Raw genomic sequence first — 27,654 nt, 5'->3', positions numbered from 1 at the left:
CATTAGAAATATGCGACCTTAGATGCATTTGGAAGTTATGTCTATTTATGTGTAACAGTAATACAGTACATAGGCTCTAGTCAATACTAACAAGTACCGACGTCTCGCTCTCTAGCAACTCAGTGTGATTTCGTTTAGACTATAGGATCGTATGTGACTGCAAAAACTTCGGAGCTGATGCAGACAGCCCAAAAGAGCTGCACTGTAGCTTTAACATCCCTTTCTTCTGTCGGTGGCAGACAAACCATATTAAAACATCCCCCTTTAGTTGGCTTTTCGGCTCAGAGGAAGGGGATATTGGTAGTGCCATGAGACGGACGCTCTTCACTGCTTTAGCAGGTGGCGAAACGGGAGTGAAGGCAGTTATATTGTCATTACGCGAACGTTTCTAGCTGACCGGTATATGTTATTGCGTCTTGTGTTTTTTTATGATTAGAGACTGAAACAGAGAGATCGCAGAAAGGCCTTCAGTTTGGGAAATCGGTTGGGAATTACGTTCACCATTGGAGGGGTGCCGGCTCTTTTCGGGGCTTTTCCTGTGACTTAGGAGGAGATCGTGGATGACCCTTCGGTCATAATAAGCGTTTTGTCCAGATTTCACACCGAGGCGTTTTGTGTGTGCTGGGAAAATGAATAAGCGGATATTTGCCCTGGATGATCGAAGGGAAGCCTTTTCTGCAAACCCAGGAGGACAGCTGAAGTCAGAAACGGGGGAGTTCCTGCTCTGCTGAACTGAACATTTTTTTTGTTATCAATATGCCGGAGGACAGGAGGAAGACGTGTTTTTCAGCGCAGGGTAAACTCCGAAACTCAGATTTATGCTGCGCGATGCATAATAAGACGCTTTGAAACGGATGCCGTTTAACAGCGAATGAAAGCGAGTCCAGCTGCTTTAAATGACTTTCGTATTGCACATTAGTAATATTAATAATAAACTGCATGTTTTAGACCTGGTTGACTCTGCATCGTTTGAGTTATGGACCTCCAGCCTTTGGATTTGGCTGTCTGTAAATGACTTGTATGAGACATCAGTCTGGACCCGATTTGGCGTTTATGCAGAAGCTTAATGCTCGCCTGATCCCCGACACACGCACACCTAAACAGCTCACAGAGTTACAGGTTAAAACCTGCAAACTAGTTCTCCTTTCTGGATAAAGTCAATCTTCCTGCGAGTCTGATTAGTTACCCGCAGTGTGTATCTGGCTGTTTCTTCCCACACAGCCCCATCTGGATCCATAACTCTAATGTTATTTTTTTCATGTCCGTTTTTGGGCTTGAGACGTAAGCAGCCATCCGTCCATCCTTGGTTAAAGTAACGGGCTGATCCGTAAGGCGAGTCGCGCCCGCTGGTGCATTTCGGAGGGGAGGTGGAGCGCCGGCCGACTTCCGCGTTGACGCAGTGGGATCTCTACGTCTGGTCAGCGGCTTCCCCCGCCCAGCCCGCGGTGACAGCGATGGGTAGGAAGCGGTGTGTCGGTGCCGATTGCTCCAAGATGGCGGCCGGGTGCTGCGGGGTGAAGAAGCCGAAGCTGTCGGGATCCCCCGGGTCTGGGGGTCCCGGCAGCGCGGGGAGCGGGATGCCCGGGACAGGACACTGCGGAACGGACCTGGGGATCGGCTCCTCCTCCGCCGTGCAGGCGGGGAATGTGAGCCGGCCGAACGGCCTGGGGGGTCCCGGGAGCAGCTGCGGCGGCGGCAGCGTCAACTCGATGTCCCCAACTCCGGGGAGCTACGGTGCAAACGGCCTCTCCCCGAATCTGAGCCCCGGACTCGGCGGGGGACGCAGGATGGTGGTCTCGGCGGAGATGTGCTGCTTCTGCTTCGACGTGCTTTATTGCCATCTGTACGGATACCAGCCACCCCGGACACCCAGGTTTACAAACGACCCGTAGTAAGTATGCTAGCAAGCTAACTACAATATATAATCTCCTCTTTAATAATGTATCTAAGTGTTACCCGGATTGCTAGCCACCTAGCCGCTCAGTTATTCCAAAAGCCGCTTTAAAAATCCTGTCATCCTCGCAATCCCGTTACTTTCACGCACTCTCCTCCCTGACGGTGTCCCATACAAACGAAAGAGCACCATATAACCCCCTCATACAGCGCCTAACATTATAAAAGTTTTTCTTTGATAATGGCTTTCGACCTTTCCTCCCTTCCTACAGGGACCCAACACAGCGGCTGGCTTGTATTTTATAGCCAGAGTATCGGTCTCATTAACGGGGTCGGAAATAAACGCTCCCCCTCCCCTTGAAACTTTGTTGCGCTTCCTTGGGCATCACGATTAAAGCAGCCGTTCAAATATAAGTATATATAGTGTGCAAACCGGAAGAGCTCGCATATTGAATGGCTCCAGCTTAATTAATCAATGCGATCAACTTTCTTTGCGCTTGTATTGGTGTTTATTAAAGGCCGATGCAGCCGGTAGGACAGCTGATCGCAACGTGTCCGCCTGGCAGTGAGATGGGGAACGGCGATGTCTGTTACTACAGGGCATAATATGCGGCTCCTTATTGCAGCCGACGGGTGCTTTACAAGACGGGGAAAATAGCTTTTGTCGCATAGCTGGTGAATGATTGCAGTTGAGGTGACGCGTTTATTTATTTTTTTAAAATAGTGATTTATGGAAGTACAATGCCGGTGGTAGTTTGAGCCCAGTTACAGTACCTCTTACTAGCTGGGAAGCATAATGGTTAAAATCTATGGGTAAATGTTCAGACGTGCAAAGAAGGTAGGAGATTAAACAGGATCTTACTGCTGCCTGATATATTTCAAAATATCCTGCTTGTAATTAAATACGCACGGTTTACATTTACCACCACACTGCCAGTTAAATTATGGGATGATTTTACAGTTGACTTGTAGTTTTTTTTTTACCTGGTGTCGTTGCATGTATGAGTGAATGTATTTAAGGTAAATGAAGTTTCTTGATTATATTATTTATTGTTATATAGGCATTTATCCAGGGAAGGGAAGATTGACACTTATGTATATTATTATGTATGTCAGCCAGAGGTAATACTGATATTTCCTTACAGTTTGCCTTTGAATATGCTGCGTGTTCGTTGCTTATCAGTCAGACTTTGGTCTGGAGAACCACAAGAGCCTTAAGCTGACATGAAATCTACCAGTGGGCTGAACCTTTATTTATATATAGCTGCTTGCAGAAAGCTAATTTATTAAGAAGCACCACTGAGGTGATTTGCTTAATGGAGTGAATAACCGTTTTATTTAACAAAAAAAAAACAACCTGTGCCTGTGTTGATAAAAGGAGAACAGACACTCATGTGACAGTACCCTGAAGCTGTCTGTCATTTTGAAATTTTGTAAACCTATTGCTATGTGATGAATAACTTCTTACAAAGCTATTGTGCTTTTGTGAGGCTTTTATAGGGGGCCTCCAGCTCCTGTCCTGGAGAGCCCCAGCCCGGCATATCTTTGGGTCCCTCTCATTTAACCTGCCTGATTCTACTTCTTTGCTAATTACCATCCAATTTCTTCAGTTGAATCAGGTGTGGTGGAACAGGGAGAGAACTAGGCTGTGTAGGGTGGGGGCCCATAGGAGTGGAGCTGGAGACCCCTCCTTTAAAGGAATCCAGAGATGTTGAGATTGAGGACCAAATCCAGATGACTGTGAAATGAGTTTTTATACACAGGCTTTTAATGACAAGAATGGGCAGACTTTATGAGTCTTTACACCAGGTGAAGCCAAAATTGAGACCGGTCCAATTTTTCAGACTCAGTTTTGGCCATTTTTATTTCATTTTAATTTTGCATGATGTCGCACTTCACGCTGAACATTTTACAGTGCAATCTCTATAAAGCACCACATAAAGGGTTAGCTTGGCTGGTTACTGCATTGCTTGTGTATGATATGATTGAAGGCGTGTCAAAGCAGAAAATGCATTTTTCAAAGGGAAAGGAAGAATATGTCTGCAGTTTGAAGAGGGATATGTTATTGATTGAATAAACACCAAGCTGGCTGTGGTCGCTTGTGGTTTGTTGAGAAGATCCTCCTTCTGAATTAAATGCTTTCTTAGCTGATGGACTCGATGGTGGATGTTCTGCTGAGAGGGTGGAAACCATCAGGAATCAGCAGAAGAAATGAAAAGGGTACAGATCCTGAATAACTGAGTGCCTCACTGAAACTAAGTGAATAATCATTTGTGTACCTCATTAGTTATACTCAAACTGCATGACAATGATGCATAAGCCTGTGATATTTTAAATAAATGCTTCAGAACTCGGTCATGTATCAACCCGACTCAGATGCTCCCTGTTCGTTTTGCGCAATCTGTGTGTTGCCTCTGTATGGATTAGTTTCTGAAGGCTGACATCAGTGACATGTCTGTCTTATGGCAGACCATTCGATGAGTGTTTATCAATACACATACTTGTGTTCTCACATACATGTCGGTCGTCGTCCTCCCTTGTCAAAGTACAGTTCCAATACTCAAGAACAGAAGTACTGAGGAAGGTAAAATTGCTGGACATCATTCTTGCCCAACCCCAGATATCATGGATGCATCGACTGCATTCTCATCAACGAGAACAATCTCACGATGCATTGTGTCACAAGTTCATTATTGTTAGGCAAGTTAGCAAGAATGGTCTTTGCAAGAATACAAGTATGTTCTTTGTGTTCTTGTTATTGACAAACACCCAATATCCCTAATGCCTATTGATATCCATTAGCATTTGCATTGACCTTGCCTTAATAATTTTTTTTGGGGGGGGGAGATGCCACTGGTTTTAAGAATGGCTCTGATCTCTGGTTGATTTGAGGACACATTTTATATGGCAAATAGCTTTTCCTGCCAACTGTTAAACGGGGAATGCCGTCCTCTCCTTTTAGCTCGTGTCCTTTTTGTGACTGCCTTCACCGCCCCCCGCCTTCACCCCCCCCCGCCCCCCCACTACTTGTCCACACTGTTACCCTTATTTTGACATCCTCCTTAAAAAAAAAAAAAAAAAAAGATCTGTTTAGCAGCTGACTCTCAGGAAAACCAAGAGCGTTTGCAGTAAAATTGCGAAGCTTCCATTACGTTCTTGGACTTCGGAAAGGATATGGGTGTTTCTGCCTCGGAGGATTCACTCAGTCAGCTGATAGTCTGGGGATGGTTTATCCAGAGGCTCAAATTCAAAGTAACAGTATAAGAAGATGCCGGAAAATAAACACACCAGGTTTGATTGTAATGCCACCTTCACACTCTTCAGTTTTCTGACACCATTAAGCTACCTCTTAAAAGTAGGACTGTTTGGCTATTTCTGACAAGCCTTTGGGAAAATCCTATGTTAACATTTACCCTTCCAGAAGCAGATGTTGTTCCCATTCAGCTCTGTGCAGAAGAATCTGTCTACCTTTATCTACTTTGTAGACAAAGGAAACAAAATGAATATGATATAGAATGTAATGAAGTGCTTATTTGCTACAGTTATTTGATTGGATTCTGTGTACTGTGTCAACATCGATATGAAATTTAAGGTGAAACTTGCCCTTCTGGACGAAGTCCTTATTGGAATGAAGATGAAATGTTTTATTGCTGGCAGAATTTCAGGAGGTCATTTATGGGGATTTCAGATCTTATTTTTACATTGTGAGGTGGCTGACTGAGTAGCACGCTGCACATCACACCTCCAAGGTTTGGGGTTCAAATCCTTTCCCTGCGGAGTTTTCTATGTTGTCTCTGTGACGCATGTGTTTTCTCTTGGTAATCCAGATTCTTTCATAGACTAGTGGCATCCTTTTATTTCCCATGGTTTGGAAATATGTGCGTTTGTGCCTTGTGAAGGGCTAGCATCTTGTCTGAGGTGCACCCCTGCCTCGTGCCCTACGCTGCCTGGGATTGGCTCCAGGCGGAACCTGTGATCTTGTGCTGGAAAAGTGATTGGATGACGGATGGAGATATTATTTTTAGACATGTGTCTGGTTGTTTCACACGAAGCAGATAAATGAAAGTATTGTCAAAGTTTTCATGTGTATGTCCCTTACCGTCAGTTGAGCTTTAACTTTAACATAGCAATGAACTTCTTTTATGTGATTTTGATCTTGGTAAAGGCAGGGACACGCCCTAAATAGATTGCCCATCCATCTCAGAACATACACACACACACACTCTCTCATATCTTTGTGGGGATCTTTCGTTCATTTCTATGGGCAACACCCTAATCCCAGTAATGACAATCCTTAACCCCTACCTAGCCCTAAACTTAAATATAAGCAACCAAACAGAACACAAGATGTTTGGCATTTTTAGTTTTTTGATTGCAGTCACAAATGTTTATAAACCTGAGTTTTCCCTTGTGAAGGCCATAAGAATGTCCCTGCAAGGTCAAAATAATGGTTTTTATCACAATGTGGGGAAATTTGGTACCCACAATGTAATATGTGTATGACCACATAACAGAGTGGTTGTTCTGTCCTGAAACCGTAAAGCTGGAAATTTTTAAACGTAGTATGCATTTTATAAAATGTTGAATAAATAGAAGTCGTTTATTGGTGATTTCATGTTGGTCGAAGTTTCCGCTTTTTAACAACTGTATATGGTTATTTTCTATACAAATAAGCTCAGGTGAAACAAAAAAATGTACGTGTTCATGGTTGCAATTAAACTCTTTCAGGCTCTTACGCAAGAAATCTTACGGCAAATCTATATTCCATTCTGAACTTAAAATTAGCTGCATCAAAAACGTTACGGCAGTTTGCAAACCCTACAGACTATTTACAAGGTAATAAAACTTACATGCATGTAAATGTGTGCGCAGAACAGAGAACAGAAAATCTCACTCCATGAAGCTGACCAAAGTTGCCAACCCTGCATTTTATTTTAAATGAGAAGTAAAATACAGTTTTCGACTGAAGCAGCTTATCATTCCTTTGCTTTGTTACTCGGACAAATACAAAACGAATGATTAAACATTATATGCGTCTCTTTTTGTATGTTTTCTAAATAAGACCGCGTGCCCATACCCAATAGCGATTAAAGCGATATATTCTTTTAGTATTTATGTTAAAGCAAGACTTTTATTTTATTAATGTTGTGTGGTTAATCTTTGGAAACACTTAAATTTAATAAGCACAAAAACATATGACATAAACACGACTGTATTGTGGGTTTTACGGGTTTTTTGGAGGTCACTGATTCCGCTGCTGTGAGAATTACTGTCTCAGTGTTGTTTTGATGGGTTAGCGGTATACTAATGCTATTGCCTATTAACAAAAAAACCAAATGTATGTATTTTTCCGCACCGCGAATGCAACATTTTCCTTGGGTTTCACGTGTTTGCTGTTTGTGGGCCTATACGCCTTCTTGGGCCACTTCTGATTGGTGAGCATGGCTGGCACGCGAGAAGCACGGCGCTTGTGATTGGTGAGAATGACTGTCACACAGGGAGCACGGCATGAATTTGTAAAACTATTCTCACAGCAGTTTTAAACCCTGGGTCCGACGTGCTGTATAATGTATATCCTTAAATCGCGATTTTTGCGACTTGCCAATCGCGTTGTTTCAAATCGCGATTTCGATTTGAAATCGATAAATCATGCAGCCCTACTTTTATAAATACCTGTTGACCTAACTGCATGTTTTTGTGCTGTGAGTAGAAACTAGGCTAACTGTAAGAAGCCCGGGGACATGCAGACATCAGGGGAAGAACATGCAGATGTCACATGAACAGTGGCGATTGTGTTTAGACCCCCAAACCAACTGTTACAGCACGGTCCCCCCCAGTAAATGATCACTTTATCCTTCTCGTTACTATGGTAAAATATTACTAATGTGTAAACAGCCACAGCTCTTCTGCTCCATTGTTTATTTTTCTCGGATTGTGTGTGTCTGCCAGGCCTGCTGTATAACTGTCAGGCCTGCTGTATAGCTGTCAGGGCTGATGTCAGTCTCCCAGTCTCCTACCTTCACCTCCGAGCTACAAAGGAATCCATACCGTCACTGACAGTTGTTAGGTTTGCATGGAATAATGAATGTGTTGCTTATCTGTTATATGCTGGGGGGGTTCCTTCTGCCCCCTCCATCAAAATATAAACATTTATTTCCATTTTAAAAACTTATACTGTTTGGCATCCTATCTTCCTGAGTTCTTTCCAACCAGCAATAAAATTGCCTCTTGTCTTTTTTTAAATGCAAAGGCAAGAGTAAAACCTGCTATCAGGGATTCAGTGTTATTTTTTTCCTGGATTGTGCAAAAAGAATAGTTGTTTGGATACATGTGATAAAAGAAAGTATATGAAAATGTATTAGGCCTATTCTACAATATAATTTGAAAAACAGTGTCAGGGGATTCAAATTAGTGATAGGCCCAAAACTATTTGTTTTCACACACACACACACACACACACACACACACACACACACACACATATATACATAATAAATAATATATATATAATTTATTAAAGAGGGAGCTCCTTACCACAGTATAAATGGTTAAAGCAGATCTCTGGGCATTAACTGTATTTAGAGTCATTGGTGAGTCCTGGGCTTGAGTGATCTGAGTCATACTTGGGTACAATTTTAGGGGTGGAATTAGCCTAAATGGCCCTGTTCCCCCTCCCATGAAATGTATAAACACAAAATAAACAGATGTAGTGGCTAACGCTAGTGGAAAAGCTAAGGCATCTGAGGATAGGCTAGGGGTTTGAGACGTGTTATTAGCGAAAGTAATTGAACAGGCTGTTTATAAGTAATTACACCCTAATTTACCGCTTTTGACAGTCTTGAAAAATGAGTAGTGATGCTTGTATGCATGCAACTGTCTGGGCAATCAGTACTGTGGTATTACCACGATGGCTGTGCACATTACCCTGGAATAGAACACTGAGAGTGCATTTTTAATTCAGGTTTTTTTTTCAGAATGGATAGCAAACAGGTAATAGGTTTTTACCTAAATTGTTTACATCTGCTGTAACAAGCTGACAGCCTCCGTGCCAAGAACAAAAACGCGTGATTCTTCTTGCCACTGGGTATGTTTTTTTCATTACTACTACTACTACTACCAGAATTTCCCAAAGTGCTTAAAGAAGGCTCCGTCTGGCCGGCGTGCATGCAGTTGCTCATCTGTTCCTCTCCTGTATCGGTGCATAAAAGCATCTGCTCCCTCTGAAAGTTCAAGGCCAACATGATGAGCTTGCAGACAGAGAAACAAATACCCACAGTTTATGCTGAATGCTGCTCTTACTGCTGTACTACTGCTGTAGCTTATTTTAAGCAGGACTGTATATGTGGCACATAATCTGTATAATTAGTTTATATCACTTGTTAGACAGACAAACATATACATTATAGCACAGTCTATGGCACAGTATAGGTGTCTAAGACCTACAGTTAAAATGTAGAATGTCAATGATAAAACATTTATCTAATACAAATACTTTAAAAAGTTTGTAGTTTCTTAAAAAAAGAGTGGAAATACCTCAATTCTCAGCACGTCTTTCTTAATGGTCCCTCTTCCCGCTCCTTATCGTGAGGTGGGAGCCTATGTTAGCACCCTGGTTGTGATCCCAGCCCGTCACGGGGCACGTATGCACACAGGCGGACACTGTGGACGCTTTGGAGATGTCATTTAGCCTAACTGCGTGTTTTTGCATTGGGATTAAACCACAGTAGCTGGAGGAACCTTGCTCAATGCGGAGAATGTGGAACGCACACAGACCGGAGGATGGATTCGAGGTCTGGATGTGTGAGGGAACAGTGCTACCCACCGAGGCCCTGCAATGTCCCGTCGTCTTAAATCTGTCTGTCCTGTTTTGTAGAAATCTAGTTATTACTCCCACTCAGGGTAGGAGGTTACTCTCTTTTTACAGTTTGAAAGGATGCACTCACCATTAGGCATAACAATGTGCATGGTATCTGATTTTTTGATTATATTCTTGTACAATTTTGCATCCCTCCTCCTTTACAAAGGATCATAATTGTGATCATTGAAACCCCTGGCCTGGCACCGCCCCCTTTGCGTCATTCTCACCAATAATGGAAATTGCCCTTTGTTCCGGACCTGCCCTGCTTTCAACCAGCATTGTAAGACCATAAGGAAAGAGATGTCAATTCCAGCTGGAGCTCTGTATAGCTTGATACCTTATGTGTCAAAAGCTCCACTAGATAATCCTTTCAGCATTGTTCAAAGGCTGTCTGGGAGATGTGCTGTACGTTTGTCTGCAGCCCAGCCCTGTGCAGGCTGCATCTTCTACCTGGTGTTTTTCACCCATAATCATAACTGGTCTTTTACTGAGTTAGTAACAGCCCCGTTGACAGTGTCGTTCTGTCTGTCTGTGTCCTGCAAGCAACTGGCTTTCTCTCCATGCTTATCTGCCTTATATTATTTGCCTCATGGGATCTAGACTGTACTGTATGTCATCAGGGTTAACATTTCCTCATGCCTTATTTGTTGAGTTGGCTGCTTAGCCACATAGCTGGTCATCTCAGCACCTCCCCGACAAGGACAATATTCACTTACTCACCTTACAGGGTATTATAAATGTATTCCAGTTTTAAAAGTGCAAAAAGAAAAAAGGTCACTGTCTCTTTAAATTCAGGTTGATAAATGGATGCTGTTACAATAGGTGCCCTTTGAAATCAGGCTTCCCTTTGCGAAAAATGCTCCGCTGCATGTTAATGCTTCAGCTCCGCTTGAAGGGCCGCTCTGTGGCTGTAAATCAGGAATGCCCGGCCGTCTGTGAAAGTCAGGGCTCCACTCATACTCCGTAATGTTACACGGTGTACAGCCCAGCGCGGAATAATGGCTGGCAGTTTGATGGCTGCAATCTTCTGTTTCAACCAAGCCTTTAATAAATTGAACTTTATATGTATCAGTCCTGCTTATTAATTATTGTAATGGACAAGACTGCAGATGTGGATTTTTCTGCTGAGAATTTGTTTCCTTTTCAAAGTAGTGACTATATTTGGTGATTTAAATTTTGATTTTTTTATTATTAAATTGAATTTACTGTCATTTCTCATTTGCACATTCTCCACATGTTTTGGTTTGTACAGTAAAAGTCTATAGAGTCAATTTATTAAATGAAATCTCATTAATTAGTTGCTTGATGACCAGGACAAGGTAAACCTTGATCTTAAGATGCTTTAAATTTTTCTGAATTGAAGAGCTTCCAATGGAATGGATTGTACCGGTCCAAACATTCAACCTAAATAAATGTTGTATTATTTACATAATCTCATAAAGAAACATTTTATATATGCCAAGTGTGACTCTGCATTGAAGTTGTGTACCGTTGTCTTGGTCAATGCTGAGAGTTTTAAATTGGTTCCGCTTAGCATAAAATCACTATTATTCCCCCAAAGGGTGGTTTCTGTATGCATGATTGCATCACTCTGTGATGGTGTGCTAATCAAACACCTGCTCTTTATTTCGTATAGATAGGTGTTTATCTCTTCTCTTTGAAAGCTGTTCAGGAACCGGAGTAACATCACTCTGTTTACAAATGGGTTTATAATTTGTGTCACTGAATAGGACCGTACTGTGGAGTACAAGAGGAAAATGCACTGGGAGACGCTTCTGAGCCGCTGCACCTCCATATCTATATATGGTTCTGTGCCAAAGTTGTAGGCCGTCAAAGAAAATTAAATTATGCTTCTGTTGGTGTAAAACTATGATCTGTCAAAGTGTGTCAGCTTGGCTATTTAAAGACTTCACCTGAGGTCACCGTAGTATTTTCAGGTATCATCCCGAATACCGGTGTGTTTGTTGGACTTGATCTCCAGCATACCCTGTTTGGTTAATCAATACCTCACAAAGTTAATTAAGTGAGCTGGTCATGAAATGTAAGGAATACATGGAATGGCTGTGGTGCCCCTGAGGGGAGGTTTGGGAAACAGAGTGATGTTCATCTATCCATCCAGGATACCAAGACTCCTGTGACTTTTGGAGAAAAGAAAGAGGAACCAGAAGCTGTATATATATCCTTGCATTAACCTTTTTTTTTTCGGAGAGAAAATATTTTTTTTACTTATGCTGTAAGTCTGTATCTTTAAACATAAGGCTTTTACACAGTACTGTGTGTGTAACATAGAAATGGTCTGGAGAAGAATATTTCTTTCAAAAGAGTTACATTTTTATTCAGCACTAAAATGCCACACCTTGCAGCTGACCTAATGTAGCATCTAAGAATATTGCGTGAAGCCGATGGCCTGCTTACATAATTAAGGGTAATTAATGTCATAATTAAGGTCATACCAGCCAGATGTCAGGCGATTTATTGGGATATTCATACCGGAATCAGAACTCACTTTTTTGCCAGTATGTACGAACCTTTGAATATAACTAGCATATTAGCATTTTGCTACAAATTGCTCATATTCTCTTTACTGTAAGATCATATAATAACTGCTGCCTCCATAACCTGATCTTATGGTAAAAAATATGATTGGCAGACTTGTAATAAATGTTTGTTTACTGCGCCTCCTGTGGTGATAAGAAGTACTACCACCCACACACAATAAATATATGTAGAAGTTTGTGTCTTTTATAAGACGGTCACAGGTGACAGCTGTCACCTGGGTGTGTGTAATTATGACGTGGACAGTTACGGTATACATAGGCAGTACTGCTTAGCAAAGGGTGCTGAAATTACAAATGATTTGTGTTTATTTTCTTTTATTGTCTCTGCAGTCCACTATTTGTTACGTGGAAAACAGGACGGGACAAGCGGCTGAGGGGCTGCATAGGTACCTTTTCTGCCATGAACCTACACTCAGGACTCAGGGAGTACACCCTCACCAGGTAAGGTTCCACGTATCAGCTCTGTTCTGCTTAGCGTCACCTCAGACATCTAGATCAGTGGTTCTCTAACCAGGCGGCTGTGGCCCACTAAGACAATTTATTTGAAAAGCTTAGAAAAAAATTACGACATTAGCATTGATATATTTGCAAAATAAGCTATAGGATGAGACGATACCATTTATCCATGCAGGGCGATGACTTTTGGTGCGGTACTTCTGGTACTCCCGCTTTTCCATTGACTTCTGGTTGAGTACCAGTACCAATAGTGCCAAACCAGCTGGGGTACTCCTTTGGTACTTTAGGGTGGGACTTGAAATGTTTTCTTTGTTGATTGGTTATGAAAATAGCCTGCCTCTGAAACACAATATGAATGTCGCCTTGAAAACAGCTGTGAACTCAGAAAACAACAATAAATGAAGTTGAAAATAAGAAAAAGCCTTATTTTAATATAGCTGACTAGTAGTGTAAGATCTGCATGTGCACAACATGCGATGTTGGTAACAATATCGCACATCAGCAAGCCGTAAAATATACTACAGCCATTTTTCGAATTTAGCGCAAAATACCTCGCGTTGCATTGTAATGTCATTCAGTGCCAGTACCAGCTTTTACACCAGCAGAAAACCAACTATTTGAAGTACCGCACTTTTGGTACTTTGAGAAAGCTACTTGGTGTGGTGGAAAAACGCTCTTAAGTCACAGCTAGATAAGATTTTAACAACTTTTAGCTATTAGTTGAATTCTCCCCAAGCGGGCTTGATGGGCCAAATGGCCTCTTCTCGTTTGTAAATTTCTTATGTTCTTATATCGATATACTTTTATTGTGCATTAAATTTAGGGCTTTATTAAACATTTTTTGAAAGCAATAGTATTCCTTCCCAGTTGTAAACTGCAAGGGAGCACTTGCCGTAACGTTACACAGAATCCCAGAATTCACAGCTAAAATCAAACCGTTGAGTTTGTGTCTCACAGGGAAGGTTACGGAGGGGAAAGGCAAGGAATCATTGATACTTAGTTCATTTTGTTTTAAAACTTTGTCAAAAATATTGTAGTTTGCAGTATTTGTTTTATTTTATGTAGGGCTAATACCTTGAAATGAGGGTCTTTTCAGTTATGTGCATTTTTAATGGTTGTCACTTGTCAGGCTCCTGATTTTACAGCCATTTGCCAAATACGTTTTAGATTAGGTAGCTTTTTGTGTTCAAAAACATTAACCTTCTGTTTTGTGAGCAATGCCATAAATTGAGGCAAAAAAGTGTAGGTCGACTTGGAGTGAATCCTTGTTCAAAAGAAATTGCATTGTTTGGCAGTGTAACCATATTAAAATATGCTGGTCTTAATAAACACTGACAATTTGTGTCATCTAGGGATGCTCATTCGGATTAATTTTCCCAACCGACAACCGCCGTTCGTTAACCGAACATTAACCGTTAACTGATTAGATTAGAATATTAAATTCCTCTGGGGTCGGCGGTCCCGCCGGCGGGATCTGACAGAAATTTCGCCAAACCATTTAAATAACTCTGCGAGGTTTTATCATATACACATTTTAAAAACATCCTCAGAAACCTTGGACGGTCTACTTTTCAAATATATATATAGGTAGAAACTAAATATATTTTTATAGCTTCGTGATACGAATAGAAAGAACAAGAGTGACTGACTTAAGCGTCTGCGTCTCGAAGCAGCTCTGATCGCCTTCCCACTTGCAAATTGCGCTATTCGCATGATAACAACATGATAATCCGACAGTTAGTATTGGATAAAGAAATATGTGAATACACCCATTGTAACCGAAATAAAACAAGAGCACATGTCTGGGTAGTGTTTACACCGATCGGCTACAATATAGCACACGGATACGTCTCTGCCGCTGAAGCTTTGCGCCAATGTTTCCATTTTCAGCAGCAAAGCTCGTACCTGTGTTCATGGCTCAGTGGGCTAAGCCTGTGTGCCTGTAATCACAGTCGCCGATTCAAACCCAGTGTATTTAGAACGTGAAAAGCGATCTTCAGCTGAGATGCCACAAAACTTCATACTACTACTAATAATTAAAATATATATAAAAACATTTTAAACCGTTTAACTGATAGTAATATTCGGTCAAAATTAATTATTTCGGTTAACGGTTAAACGGTCAAAAGGAGCATCCCTAGTGTCATCATTGCATGATGCATACAAGAGAAACAACATCATAACCTGTGTAGGGCGGGGCAAACACAGGGGGTCCTTGGATAGAAAGGGAAGAGAGTCACTGGTCTAGATGACATCTCTGCACGGATGCTGATCTGCTCCTCTTGGAGCAGTGCCACATTCTTAAGCCTAAGCAACCTTAGCTGCTGAGCACCTAAAATAGCTCAGGTTGTACATCTTAAAATGTCTCATTCTATCCAGTTCAACATTCAGTCCAGAATATATCACTCTGTCTAAATTTCAGAGCTTTTTATAAGAAGGTGATGTGGGTTTTTGCTGTAATCAGTCTACCCCCCCCCCCCCCCCCATTTCAGCAACATCATCTTTTGGGATTCCTCAGCCTATTATTGGCTTGTTTTTCGAATAATTGTCTGTGTGACTCTCAATTTGCAGCCTTACGATTACTGGTCATGCAGATGGATCTGTGTGAGGGACTCTGCAGACCAGCTTTTTGGGTGTCTGTCTTCCTGGTGGGAATCTCATCACAGGTAGACTTCCCACTGGGAACCAGAAGTGGGCAGTTAGTGGGCAGTTTCGTATGGCCTGTATATTTGTCAGAGAGTAAATCAGATACATGTCAAATGTGCAATAAAATTCTGATGCAAAGATAATGCAATACTTAAAATTTTATGGTGTTGTTGCATTTTTTTTAATCTAATTTATTTGTAAATAAGGGGCTATTTAAAGTTTTGCAAAACGTTTGAGTGGATAGTCTAATCGTTAGCAGGGGATTGCTTTTCTCTGAATGTATCCATTAATGTTATTTGCCTCAATAATGAGTGTCCATTTTGCGGAATGTGGCTGTTTTGACGAGAATTTCATCATGCGGCTTCTGCATGGTTCCCCATCTCTGCACGTACAAATTGCTCATATAAAAATGATGATTAGCATTTGCAGGTTTTGCCGGTATGGAACGGTACTTCACCTTGACCTGGTTCATCCACTTCTCTGATCAAGGTTTATGGTTTGTAGTCTATTTGGTATTTATATGCTCCTGAGCCTATGAATTCATTTAAAAAAAAATAATGGCGAGATGACCTAAATTTAGGGGATCTACAGTAGCGGTTTGCATTAATAATCTTCATGTTCTTCTGTTAATTAAAATCTTCCAGTAAATTGTTATAATCAGATGGAAATGGAGCTCTGGAAAGACTGCTGGAATTTGGTTGTTATGAGTCTCATTGTTTGCAATCCCCGTGGGGACTGTCTTCGGTTACGGCGCATCTGGAATCTCAGAACTTCTCGTGTCGCAAACAGATCGTCTACTCCCAGACATATTTGCAGACCTTGTCTGCAGCCGGTATAAATCTTTTCCCTCTTGGTATGGTCTTTTGTTCCCGGTATGCATTTGTGAGATGCACTGAAGGTGGTTAGATCCTTTGTTACCCGTAGCACCAATAGGGCTTAAAGTCACTTCCTTTCTTCTCCATGAAGTCTTTTATTCAAAGTTTCTTGGTTACTGAGGTCCCAGGTGTTGGATCCTGTGATTTTTAAATTAATTAATTTATTTTAAATTTCTTCTTCTCAGGTCTCAGATCTGCTTCTCAGATCTTCTGAGGGTATAGGGTGTCTAATGATGCAGTCAGCTTTATAAATGATGTAGTGGAAGCTTCATTGGAGAGGTGGGCACAGTGACTCAGAGGGTGACGGAGAATGACAGTGGAGATGAGAGGGTGTAGCAGGATTTGTGAAGTGCTCAGAGTTGAGCAGAGGACAGGGGTGGGGGGGGGGTGTGCCTATTTTTTTTTTCCCCTTCATACTTTGTGAGAACTAGGTGTTGGAATGCAGCACAGACAGACACGTCTGTGATTTCCTAACCGCTGGGTTGTGCTGGCTTTCCATTAACTTGCCAGGTGGGAAAGAAATGAAATAATACCAAAGCCAGGTTGATTTATTTCCGTCGTTGCGGTCTGATACCTGGAGTTGGCCGTTAGGTGGTTGCCACCCTTCGTTACAATAATTCATTAGTGCAGCTAATCTCGTGGCGTAGCCTCTGAAAGTCTGAATGATTTAGAAGTAAATTAAACGTAACCCGACTAACTAGCTTCCCCAGAAGCCCTAAACCAGAAAAAAAAACGTAAATTGAATTTTAAAATAATTAATTTAATTATAGCTAGCTATGAATGTAAAGAATGTTTTGGAGTGTACAATCGCAATCTTCTCTGAAACGCACACAAAAGATTAGATTTGCAAGTCGTCAGCTTTCTTAAATATTTACGGAAAGCCAGTGTTCAGAGGACAGAGGCGTGTGAGCGAGTGCCACGCAAAGTATTCAAAGCATTCTTCTCCAGGAAGATGAGCCATCAGACAGGCGCCGAAAAAAACAATATAGGCCCGTAGGCTGACACTGAAGTGTGAAATTTTAAGATGACGCCAATTCCAACATTTTATTATAAGCAGTGGTGCTCTCCATTAATGCACATTGCACAGCATGCCTTAATTTGGAAAACATAAGGTGTCACCGTGGTAACCAGCTAGGGCGTGAGTCAAGGAAATAAGTGTTTAACAAGGGGGTGGCAGTGTTTCAGGCAGCATGATTCGTGATCATGTGTGTTTCCTGGATACTCCAGGCTTTTTCCATATTGTAGGGGCCAAACGAATAGTGCGTATGTGTGTTTTCTCTTGAAGTGAAGAGGCGTTCCTCCCCGGCCCCTGATGGCCTCCGGATGGACTCTTCATCATTCATCTTCATCATTACTGCATGCGAAGTTAGATTGGCCTCCATTCTGCTTACGTATCTACTGTCAGCAAGCCTCTCTTAGTCAATGTGCCGCTTAGTCAGGATTAAATCATAGATTTGAGCCAGGGAGCTTTAATTAAAAAAGAGGACGGCCGAGTTTAGAATACACAGAGCTGTAATCAGTAATCTGAATCAAGATCGGAAAACTGTCTGATTTTTGTAAAAAAAAAATCTTCAATTTAGTCCATTTATGTGGGTAAATTCTGTCCTACCTGAAAGTAAACATGAATATTTATGGGGGAAAATGGAATTTATATTGGTACAGGAAAAATGAACGTGTACATTGGTAGATGACTGAGAATGTCGAGCTGTCTCCAATGTCGAGCTGTCTATAACACTATGTGCTACCCGTGTAGAGCTGAGCATCTTTCTTTGTGTCCACAGTGCCCTTAAAGACAGCCGCTTCCCCCCCATGACGCGGGACGAGCTGCCGCGGCTCTTCTGCTCCGTGTCTTTGCTCACCAACTTCGAGGACGTTGGTGATTACCTAGACTGGGAGGTACGTACAGACAACGTGGTGTAAGCTCAAACGCTCGTGGGCGGAATTCCGGTACACCCGTCCGTCGGGAGTGTAAGTTATTATTCTGGAGAAATTTCTAGAGGCGCAGCGTGAATTAGGTGGCCACACACACCTCAGTGGGTTAATAACCCGCTAGTAATGTGAGGTTATCAAAGGAGGCCTCCTGAGCTGACAGAAGCTGAGGCTCAGCACAAAAGCATCTGGCTTTCTTTGGGTCATATTACCAGCAAATGTAGACTCTAAGCTGTTATTTCAGTGCACCTTGCATTCAATATGAGGCAAATCCTAGTCTCTGCTACTCACGGTGGACACGATAGCTCACAGTCTGACTGCCTGCATAGAATGTGAAAATAGGAATTCACCGGCAGCAGACATTTTCTGCTAACTTGAATGGGGAACATTGCTGCCCTTAAAAGATATGTCACAAATGTGACAGTTAGGAGAGTGATAATGTTTAATCTCTCATTTCCATCTACCCACACATTGACCATAATTAGAATGTGTGGAAGGTGAAATGATTGATGAAGCAATTTAAAGCAATTTTCCCCCCAAGTCCACTTGTAGTATAATCTAAGTGTTATTATTTTGTTGCTGTTATGTAAATCGGAGTTTGTCTCAGTAGTAGAACAAAGTACCGCAGGTATAATTTTTATATGTTCAAAGTCAGTAATGAGTCAGGAGAATTGAGTTGATGTTTGTGGATTATTGTCGCATGGCAATTAAGATCTATTGTCTAGTGGCTAAAAGGAGATTTGGGGAGGTTTCTATGCCTCAAAGGATGGGGGGGGGGGGGATCACCAAACCCTTTATTACCTTCCGGTTGACTTCCGCTTCGGTGAAATGACCAGTGTGAAACTGAATTGTAATTTGAACTAGGACTCTGGTCCAGAGCTACTGGCAAAATGAAAGCAAGAATACACCCATACATGCCGATAATGGGGAAGGGCGGATCACATTGGTTACAGTCACCTGGTTCTCCCTCTGGAGATGGACGGCAGCCCTGTCACCCTCCCTCTGTCAGCGTCCTGCTCTATCTGTGGCTGCAGTCGTACCCACCCCTACAGCCCCCAGAGCTTCTAGGCCTGCAGCTGACCAGGGGACCTCAGAGATTAGTGGAGATCATCCCTGTGGCATCCTGTCCCACCTAATGAACCCGCCCTAAGGACCTGGCAGAGGAATTCCCTCCCTATGTGCTGTTATGCTATAATAATCAAGGCAGTGTCACTGTGAACCTGAAGCTCTGAAGTCCTATGAAGGCGATCTTCCATGGTAAACAAAAGTGTCTAGTAAAACTAAGCTTCTATTTCCAGAAGTGAGTCTCTCTCTTGAGGATTATTTTTCCACACAACTGAAAACCTACCACCAGTGATTTTTCCTTAATATATTAAGTAGTTTATTGTTGTGATACAGTTTCACAATTTTTTTTCGACCTAACAGGATATGTACCATCTCTTTCTTATAGGTGGGTGTACATGGCATCAGAATAGAGTTTATTAGTGAAAAAGGATCAAAGCGGACAGCCACCTACCTTCCGGAGGTTGCGAAGGAGCAAGGTGAGATTCTGTGTATCCAATTCCATACTGTTGATGGCTCTGGTTAGTACTTGGCTGAGAATCAGTGAGTGTAGCTAAAACCTTGCATAAGATCAGCAGTCCTCCTCACCTGTGTATTTATGTAACTCTGTCGGTTCTTTCTACTGCGTGTTGTTCATTCACTTATGCACTTTGTCTTGTACGTGCTGCTGTGCTGTAAGCATTTCCCTCTTGGGATTAGTAAAGTACAGTGCCCGTCAAAAGTTTGAACACCCCAAGCTGCCTGCAAAAGAGAGTGATGGAGTGTCATGTCACATGACCTGACCACCTGACTTAAACACAGTAAAAATGGTTTCAGAGGAGTTTGACCAGAGAATGAATGAAAAGTGGACAATGAGTGCTCAGCATATGTGGGATCATCTTCAGGGCAGCTGGAAAGGCGTCCCAGGAGGCCGCCTCATGGAACTGGTGTAGAGGAAACCTTAGGGTCAGCCAGTCCAAGGAGTAATTGGGGTTAAGGGCCTTGTTCAAGGGCCCAATCAATGGTGGGATCATTCAGTTGACCCAGGGATTTGAACCAGCAACCTTCTGAGTCCCGCCCCCCCCCCCCCCCCCACAAATTATTTTGTTTTGTCTAATACTTTTTTGGTCAGTACATAAGTCCATGTATTGTATTTTGTAGTTTTGATGTCCTTATAGGTATTGTAGAATGTAGAGGAAAGTACAAATAAAGCTTTCTGTGGGAAGGTGTGTCCAAGCTTTTCCCTAGTACTGTATATCTATGACTGTCTGTCTCTGAATTGGGTGCTGTTGCCAAATGGGGAGAATGGCTTTGTAAGAGTAGGTCCTGTCCTGGTGAATTTCAAATTGAGAAAACTAGTTTAATTGTGTGTGTGATTTGGAGTGATGGTATTGACCAGGGCCGATATATATAAAACTGTACGGAAATCCATCCTCCAAAAAAGCGTCAAATGGTATGTTCAGGTGCAACATGGATACTGTACAATGTGCAGCTGCTTGCTACTCTTGATGCTAGTGATGCTTGAGGTGAGGAAAAAGACATTCTCTTGGGAACGTCATCCGTTGTTTTTATCGGTTAAATGGTTTATTTCCTCAGTCTTTTTCTGAATGCTCTCCATCTTTGTTAAACCTTCCTACCATGGCTAATGTAGAGCTAGCTAGACAGTTGAGGCTGATTAGACTGACTGCTGGTTGCTTGTTCCCTTCTCTCTGCAGTCGCTTATCCATATTCATTACCAGGCCGTTTAGTCGTAGTGTGGAGTGTGAGGAGCAGGAAATGATGATGAAATTTTGGTCCAAAAGCAACGATACCTGTTGGCCCCAAAATCCATCAAGTTTAGCACCTCCACAGTTGGATACCATTGTTCATGAGGGATATGATGTCTGTGCTGCCCCCCCCCCCCCCCAGGTTGGGACCACATACAAACCATAGATTCCTTACTTCGGAAAGGAGGCTATAAAGCTACCATCACAAATGACTTCAGGAAGACCATTAAACTGACCAGGTAAGACGGACATATGCTAACAGTCTATTAGCAGAGCTACATCTGCACTATTAGTATTGCCAGTAAACTAACAGCAGTGACGATGGTCTGAGTCACGGTACTGATTGAAATTGTTTTAGTATCACATGGTACTACACTGGCAAAATAAAACCAAATGTCATGAATTAGTTTGACAGGAAAATGACTAAAATGTCATAGCTTCTCATCAGCATGTTATGTCTGAACAGCCTTGCTATCTTTAAGTGACGATAAGTACCCATTCAAAAGAACATTTTGGGAAAGGCTTTACTGGTTATTCATTGTGAGAGTGGCACACATTTTCACAATGTATTTGAGGAAGAATATACATTCATTATTAACCATAGTAATATTGTTATAGCCTTTGGTGATTTTGAGAACATTTTGGGTGAAGACCATTTCTTTTTGCTGGAAATATTAATCTTGGGCAACAGCATTTGATAATGGATAATACTTCAGTACTAAATATGTCAGAGAAGTCTAAACTCTTGATTGAGCTACAGGTTGTAAATCTTTTTTAATAAGTCAGTTTTATTATCTTAGCGTTTTGCGGTTGATAATTAACAGGATGATCTATAGCAGGCTCTTCTCACTGTATGTATTTCGAAAGTTAATTGTTCATTGCTGGTGTGTTATCCTGGTCATTTGAATGGACTGGGTAGATTGACCCACATTATGGGAGAAGGTTATACACTAGTTTCATGCCCTTTTTTAATCAATCAGTTAAAATTATTCATTTTCCACGTATAATGCAATTTTTCAAACAAATCACAGAACCCTGTAGAATTGAGTTGTTGCTGCACAGTGGAAAAAGGACGAAATCCTTGTTTTATGAATAGAAAGCTGGGGGAAACGATTTGAAACTTATTTTTCCAAATCTGAACATGCATACAAACGTGGCTGCTGACGCACTTACCCAAGGCCACCCGTGTGGTTGACGAAACATTGGCCTGGTCCGCATTTCTCCCGCCTCCGTCTCTACCTGACCTCACGTCTTCCGCTGCAGGTATCACAGCGAAAAGATGACAATGAGCTACGCGGAATACATCGCCCATCGTCAGCACCAACACTACCAAAACGGCATGGGGCACCCCCTCCCTATCTACAACCATTATTCCTGACAGCGACCCGCGTGACCAGTCACTGGACCTCTCCGCAGGTCTCGTCCCAGGGGAGCCCTCCACCTCCTGGTCTAACTACATCTACTACTGTACCATTTTATGATGATTGTTTCCGTTGCCATGGGGACGCTTTCCGAGCGGCAGCATGGCAACGGATGACAGCGGTTTTGTTACTATTTATTTAATCGTCATTGTCGAAGTGTTTCTCTTTAGAGTTACGTTACTGACGTTTTGCAGCACATATTTTATTTTAATAAACTAGACGTTACTTTTTATTTGTCGTTTTTCTTCTAATCAGATTTACTTTTTCTGTGGATGGAAGGTTAATATAAGGATTTTCCTTTTGTTTATATCTTGCTTTTATCATATGATATGGCAAGATGCGTTGCACATGAATTTGGGGAAAAAATGCCCTTTTTCTTTTTAGTTGAAGCAAATTGACGTAATTGTTAGAGGGGAAAAAAATAATTTGAGTGATTGAGAGGACTGACCTGAAGCCAGTTTAAATAAACCTGGAGATCTGAACAAATTTCTGTGTATCACTGGATGACAATTGTGATGCAGACTGAAGGCTAATGGAAATGTAACTGAAAATACACTAAATTGACACGATAAAACTGATGTATCCCAGGTCATATACTCTGAAGTAACTTAGGTGCAAATGAATAAAATCAGTGTGTTCATTTTCTTTATAAAATGTTTAGTATCCACAGCTTTATATACATTTGGCCAGTTTCCTTCCCTCCGTTAAGTTTTCCTGTTGTTCAGTCACAGGAAAACATTCGTTTAGCCGCGTTTGAGTGTTGGCTATAAAATTCCATGTCTGTTTGCTTGGATCTCAGATGAAGCATTTTGTTTAGTTTTCTGATCAGGCTGTTGGGGGGGGCGGCATGAGTAACACTACTGAAAAAGCCATATTCAGTTACAAAACACAATCTCTGTTCTGGGCTCTGTGTCTCTGTTTACTGGCACTAGCCTGAGGACAAGGTACACTTTCGGACTCCCCTTTCGTGATGCTTCTTCTGTACAGTTTAGTTGATCAGTTTGGGCTTCATTCAGTGGGTGAACAATTCAGTGGCTTTTCAAATAACCCAGATAAGTATCTAAATGGCCCATGTTCTTGGGGCGAATGCAAAAATTTAATTAAGGTGGAATTAGTTTCAATTACGATTAGCTAAAAACCAAGAGAGCCCCTTTATCTTAACATGTAAGCCATGTGTTTTTCAGTCATGCTGCATAAACTGCAGGTTTTTTTACCCTGTGAGAGATTTATGACTTTCGGTTTCCGTCCTATTTCATTGTGTACGGCTTTTCATGGAGTATTTTGAAGGACACACCCGATCAATCAGCAGGCCAGCTTTCTGGGGTCTTCCAATATTCCGTCCATAGCAATGCTAAAACTTCCATTGGACTAAACCATTGATGCCCTGTATTTGCATAAATATCCAGTGATACATTTATATACCTATAAAGTAACATGTTGGTTATAATGCATAAAAACATTTGATAGCGTGTGGGCTTTGTGCAGTTTAAAATTGAGTACTCTCGTCCATGTATGTGACTGTTTATAATTTATTCAGCCCTGTCATTAATTTTAAAATGATACTAGACACCTGAGTTAATTGGTAGGACGTTAAGGCATATTACTGAATCTAACACTAATTAATTTTTAATGAGTCATTTGAGAAACAAGAGTCAGGAAATTTTTCTGTGGATGTTCCGTTTGGTTCCCAAATAACGTTTTGGTAATACTTTACATAAGGCCATGCTTTTAGTAATTTATAAACACATTCATAATGCATTCATAAAGCATCATAAACACGGCTATACATATTTATAAAAAGGCATACATTATAGATATTTATTATGCATTATGAAGGCTTTAATAAACTCATCTATAGATACCTTCATAATGCAGTTCAAAGCATTCTTAATGCTTATACCGACCATTATAGTGCATTATAGATGTTTCATAAGGCAGTCATAATGCATAATAAACATGGTTAGGATGTGTTATGCCTTTGATAAATATTTATAACCATGTTTATAATGCTTTATGAATGCATTATTATTTTGTTATGAATGTGTGCAAATTACTAAAGTTTTCAGTCCAAAGATATGCCTTTTGGTAGTAATAGCAGTCTGTGGTTCTCTGAACCCGGCTCTGTGTTTCCATACGATACTAACATCACCATCATCAGAGAGTGAGGCTCTGGCTGGTCGATTGCCTGGCAATAGTAACTGACAATCCTGACAATAGTAACTGTGACTTTTCTTTATTGTTACTGTCACAGTGCTGTGCCGTGCTACACGCCTTAAGTGTCATGTCCGTTCTGGCGGATTCCATCTCCTTGAGGCTCAAAAACATGGAAACTTTCTGTTTCTTCAATATTTTATCGTATAGCTGTATTTTGTCACTGCGTGAAATTAAGGTAGGACATACATTTTTTCGGGTTCATTTTTTTCCCCAATGGTACATGATGATTTTGCTGCAAAACTGTTAGATTATTATATGTGATTATATGTTTGTATGCTGTGTACACATACCCACGTGGTGTGTTGCATATGTTGTATACAAGTCAACACTATTGTTTATCCTTGACTAGTTATTTTTACTACAAAAGATTATAGAAAAATAATCTGCAAAAATGGTGCTAATGGACCTCATGTTGGAGAGGTCATGTGACTGGTCATGCGGACTTCTGAATCATATCATTATTTTTTAATATATGCAGACCTGTTTTATAGGTGTTTCGTACAGTGTAATTATGTAATAAAATCCCATCGTTTTGAGAGGACAGGGATATCAAAACACTTTCCTGCTCCTCTCCCATTCATTTCTGGACTGGACGTCAACTCAAGTTATTTATGTTCTTACATTTCAAGCTGGGACTCTGTCACCCTTCTGATTAGAAAACAAGTTTTTCTTTACTCACAGTTTGGGTCAGACTCATGCGGAAATCTGATATTCCACGAGGTTCAAAGCATACACCTCGACAGAGTCGTGAAAGGTTAAGATAATCAAGTAATGATGCAAATGTGCATCTGTCTGCAGTGCCTTGGCACTAAGCAGCTTCTAAGGGCTTCCGTGTTTCTTTTTTTAAGTTTGACTTTACCAAAATGCAGTAACTTTGGCTAAAGCACACTCCCGGTGAAGCTGTGTGTTTGGTGCGTTTCATTTATTTTTCACTTATGCAAAATTGGTCATCACTGCAATGTATTGTGGGATATGTTTATCACAGAAAAAAAAAGACGTCTGGTCTCTGAGACGGCTACTGAAAAGCTGGAGATTTGAGATAGAAGATGGACCTCTGTGTTCCTGAGAGAGATGATGGTATTTATGGTGTCCTCCCAGTAACCTGAACTTCAGTACCTTAGTTCCCTCTAAAGAATTGTTCAATATTAAAGTCTTTCAGTCTACTGAAAGACATGGCTTCTGTTACTGGGGCAAAATCCCAGAGTTCCTCTTTAAGACACAGTAGTATTTTACAGTGATTTGTAATGTCTCCCAGTGTCTTGATCTCAAATATTATGAATATTACATTTTCTTGGTGAGAGATGTATTTTAAGTAACTCAAATTAGGTTATAATTTTGATTTTTAATATTCTTTGAAGAAAATCTATGATCAACCTCTTTGGATTATGAAAAAATGCACTTGATTGAACTGTATTCTGTTGTCTACATGAACAGTTTTGCATAGAAACCATTCTATGATGGTTTATTGTAAAATGCTTTCAAGCCTAATCCAGGAGCATTATGGGCTGGTTCTGCCACCGCCACTGTTTCCTGTGCTTCTTTGTATCCTTATTTCATATCCAAAAATTACGGAAATAAACCTCCAGTGTCCATAATGTGATCAGCTGCTTTTGCATCTTAAAACACGAAATGGAACTCAGTAACCGAGTGGGGGAAAAAACGAAGAAACAAATGCTTTGTGGTGTGAATTTACGATGTGTATGTTACAACAGGTTAAAGATGAAATGGAAGATGAAATTGCATGATAAACTATTAAAAGTAGCATTTCTTTATTATGTAATAATCACTAAAGCTCTGGAGGCAGATTGCAGTTTTGTGTGTGTGGTTTTTCCTTTTGGTTCTAGAAAAACACACATATACATACACATGCAAGGATTGACTTCCTTGTTTCCTCCTGTACTTGTATGACTCATGTGTGGTTCTCCCTTTACCCTTGTGTGTTTTAAGGAACCAAAGATGCCTCCAGCCTTGTTCAAATGCTGCTTCCCACCCCCCCCCCCCCCCCACGCACAGACACACAAAAAAAGACACCCTGCAGAAGAAATCTGTCATATTGCCTTTGTTTTTTCATAGCTTGAGTCAGTTTAAATTGTTGCACTCCAGGAAACCTCATTCAATGTTAAAATGATGTTAACTGTAAATGAGCTGCATGTGCATTTTCCCTTCATTGTTACAATTTTTTTAAGGAAAAAAAAAATCCCCATTGCGTGCCTCTTTGACATGAGTTTCTTAATGTGTTTCTTATTGACCAGCAATGATTTTACATCTCAAGATGCATTTATCCGCATTGTTTTAAGGTTAAAAAAGGGGGAAAAAAAACAAAGCCTTGTTTCTTAATTCTCAACCCAGTAGCTTCACTGGTAAACAATCGCACTGATAATTACACATTAATTCTAAGTAGGGGGGGGGGGGGGGACGACCTTCAATGTGTTGGCACTTTTGTAAGAAAACATGAAAACTGAAAAAAAGATTGTTTTGTACATCAAAGTTTATTCTTTTCAAATAAAATTTTGGATCTAGTTTATAAATTATTTTAACGCTTTTCTATATTCTGAAATAAGTTGGAATGTCTTACCTGGTTGTCAGGGGACTGAATTGGCCTTTGGGGTTGCCTGGCGTAGCCCCAAATGCTCACCTTTTACTTTTTGTTTTGTTTTAGTTTATAACTGCTCAGTTTATTCCAACAGATAACATGGGGAAAAATAATGCCTGGATCCACATTCCCTTGTAAAACTAGATTCTTCTTTCTCCCCCAGTGTGATGGACTTCAAAAAGGGCATTTTAAAACAGGAAGAGTGGAATGGAGAAGGACATTTTTCACATGGATGGCATATAGGTGGATTTGTGAATTCTGGTTGTGGCGGTCCTGTTGTACATTGAACACTATTGTTACCTTTTAAATCATCCAATAAAAAAATCCAAACTACACTGACTTTAGTGCTGCTTGTTACTGTAGCAGGAGTTGAAATACTGTGCACAAAAAAAATCACCTTTTCA

General features: G+C 41.0%; 1 protein-coding gene across 2 annotated transcripts; it reads left to right on the top strand.

Annotated features, from left to right (window-relative positions):
• The first annotated feature begins 206 nt into the window (after nt 1-206).
• Nucleotides 207-27,585, top strand: LOC111859834 (nuclear protein AMMECR1-like). 2 transcript variants are annotated; one of them, XM_023842853.2, is made up of 6 exons: nt 207-1,891; nt 12,640-12,750; nt 18,068-18,182; nt 19,666-19,756; nt 21,165-21,261; nt 27,414-27,585. In XM_023842853.2, exons 1-6 carry the CDS (start codon nt 1,455-1,457, stop codon nt 27,535-27,537), a joined length of 975 nt encoding a protein of 324 aa, XP_023698621.1. In that variant the 5' UTR covers nt 207-1,454; the 3' UTR covers nt 27,538-27,585. The 2 variants fall into 2 exon arrangements, with proteins under 2 accessions (XP_023698621.1, XP_023698622.1); XM_023842854.2 differs by having other exon boundaries at nt 212-1,891; nt 22,286-27,585.
• The last annotated feature ends 69 nt before the right edge of the window (nt 27,586-27,654 follow it).

Source organism: Paramormyrops kingsleyae, chromosome 10, assembly GCF_048594095.1.
Source record: "Paramormyrops kingsleyae isolate MSU_618 chromosome 10, PKINGS_0.4, whole genome shotgun sequence".
NCBI lineage: Eukaryota > Metazoa > Chordata > Actinopteri > Osteoglossiformes > Mormyridae > Paramormyrops > Paramormyrops kingsleyae.
Note: the sequence above shows the minus strand (reverse complement) of the source record. Positions and strands in the feature narration are given on the sequence as shown.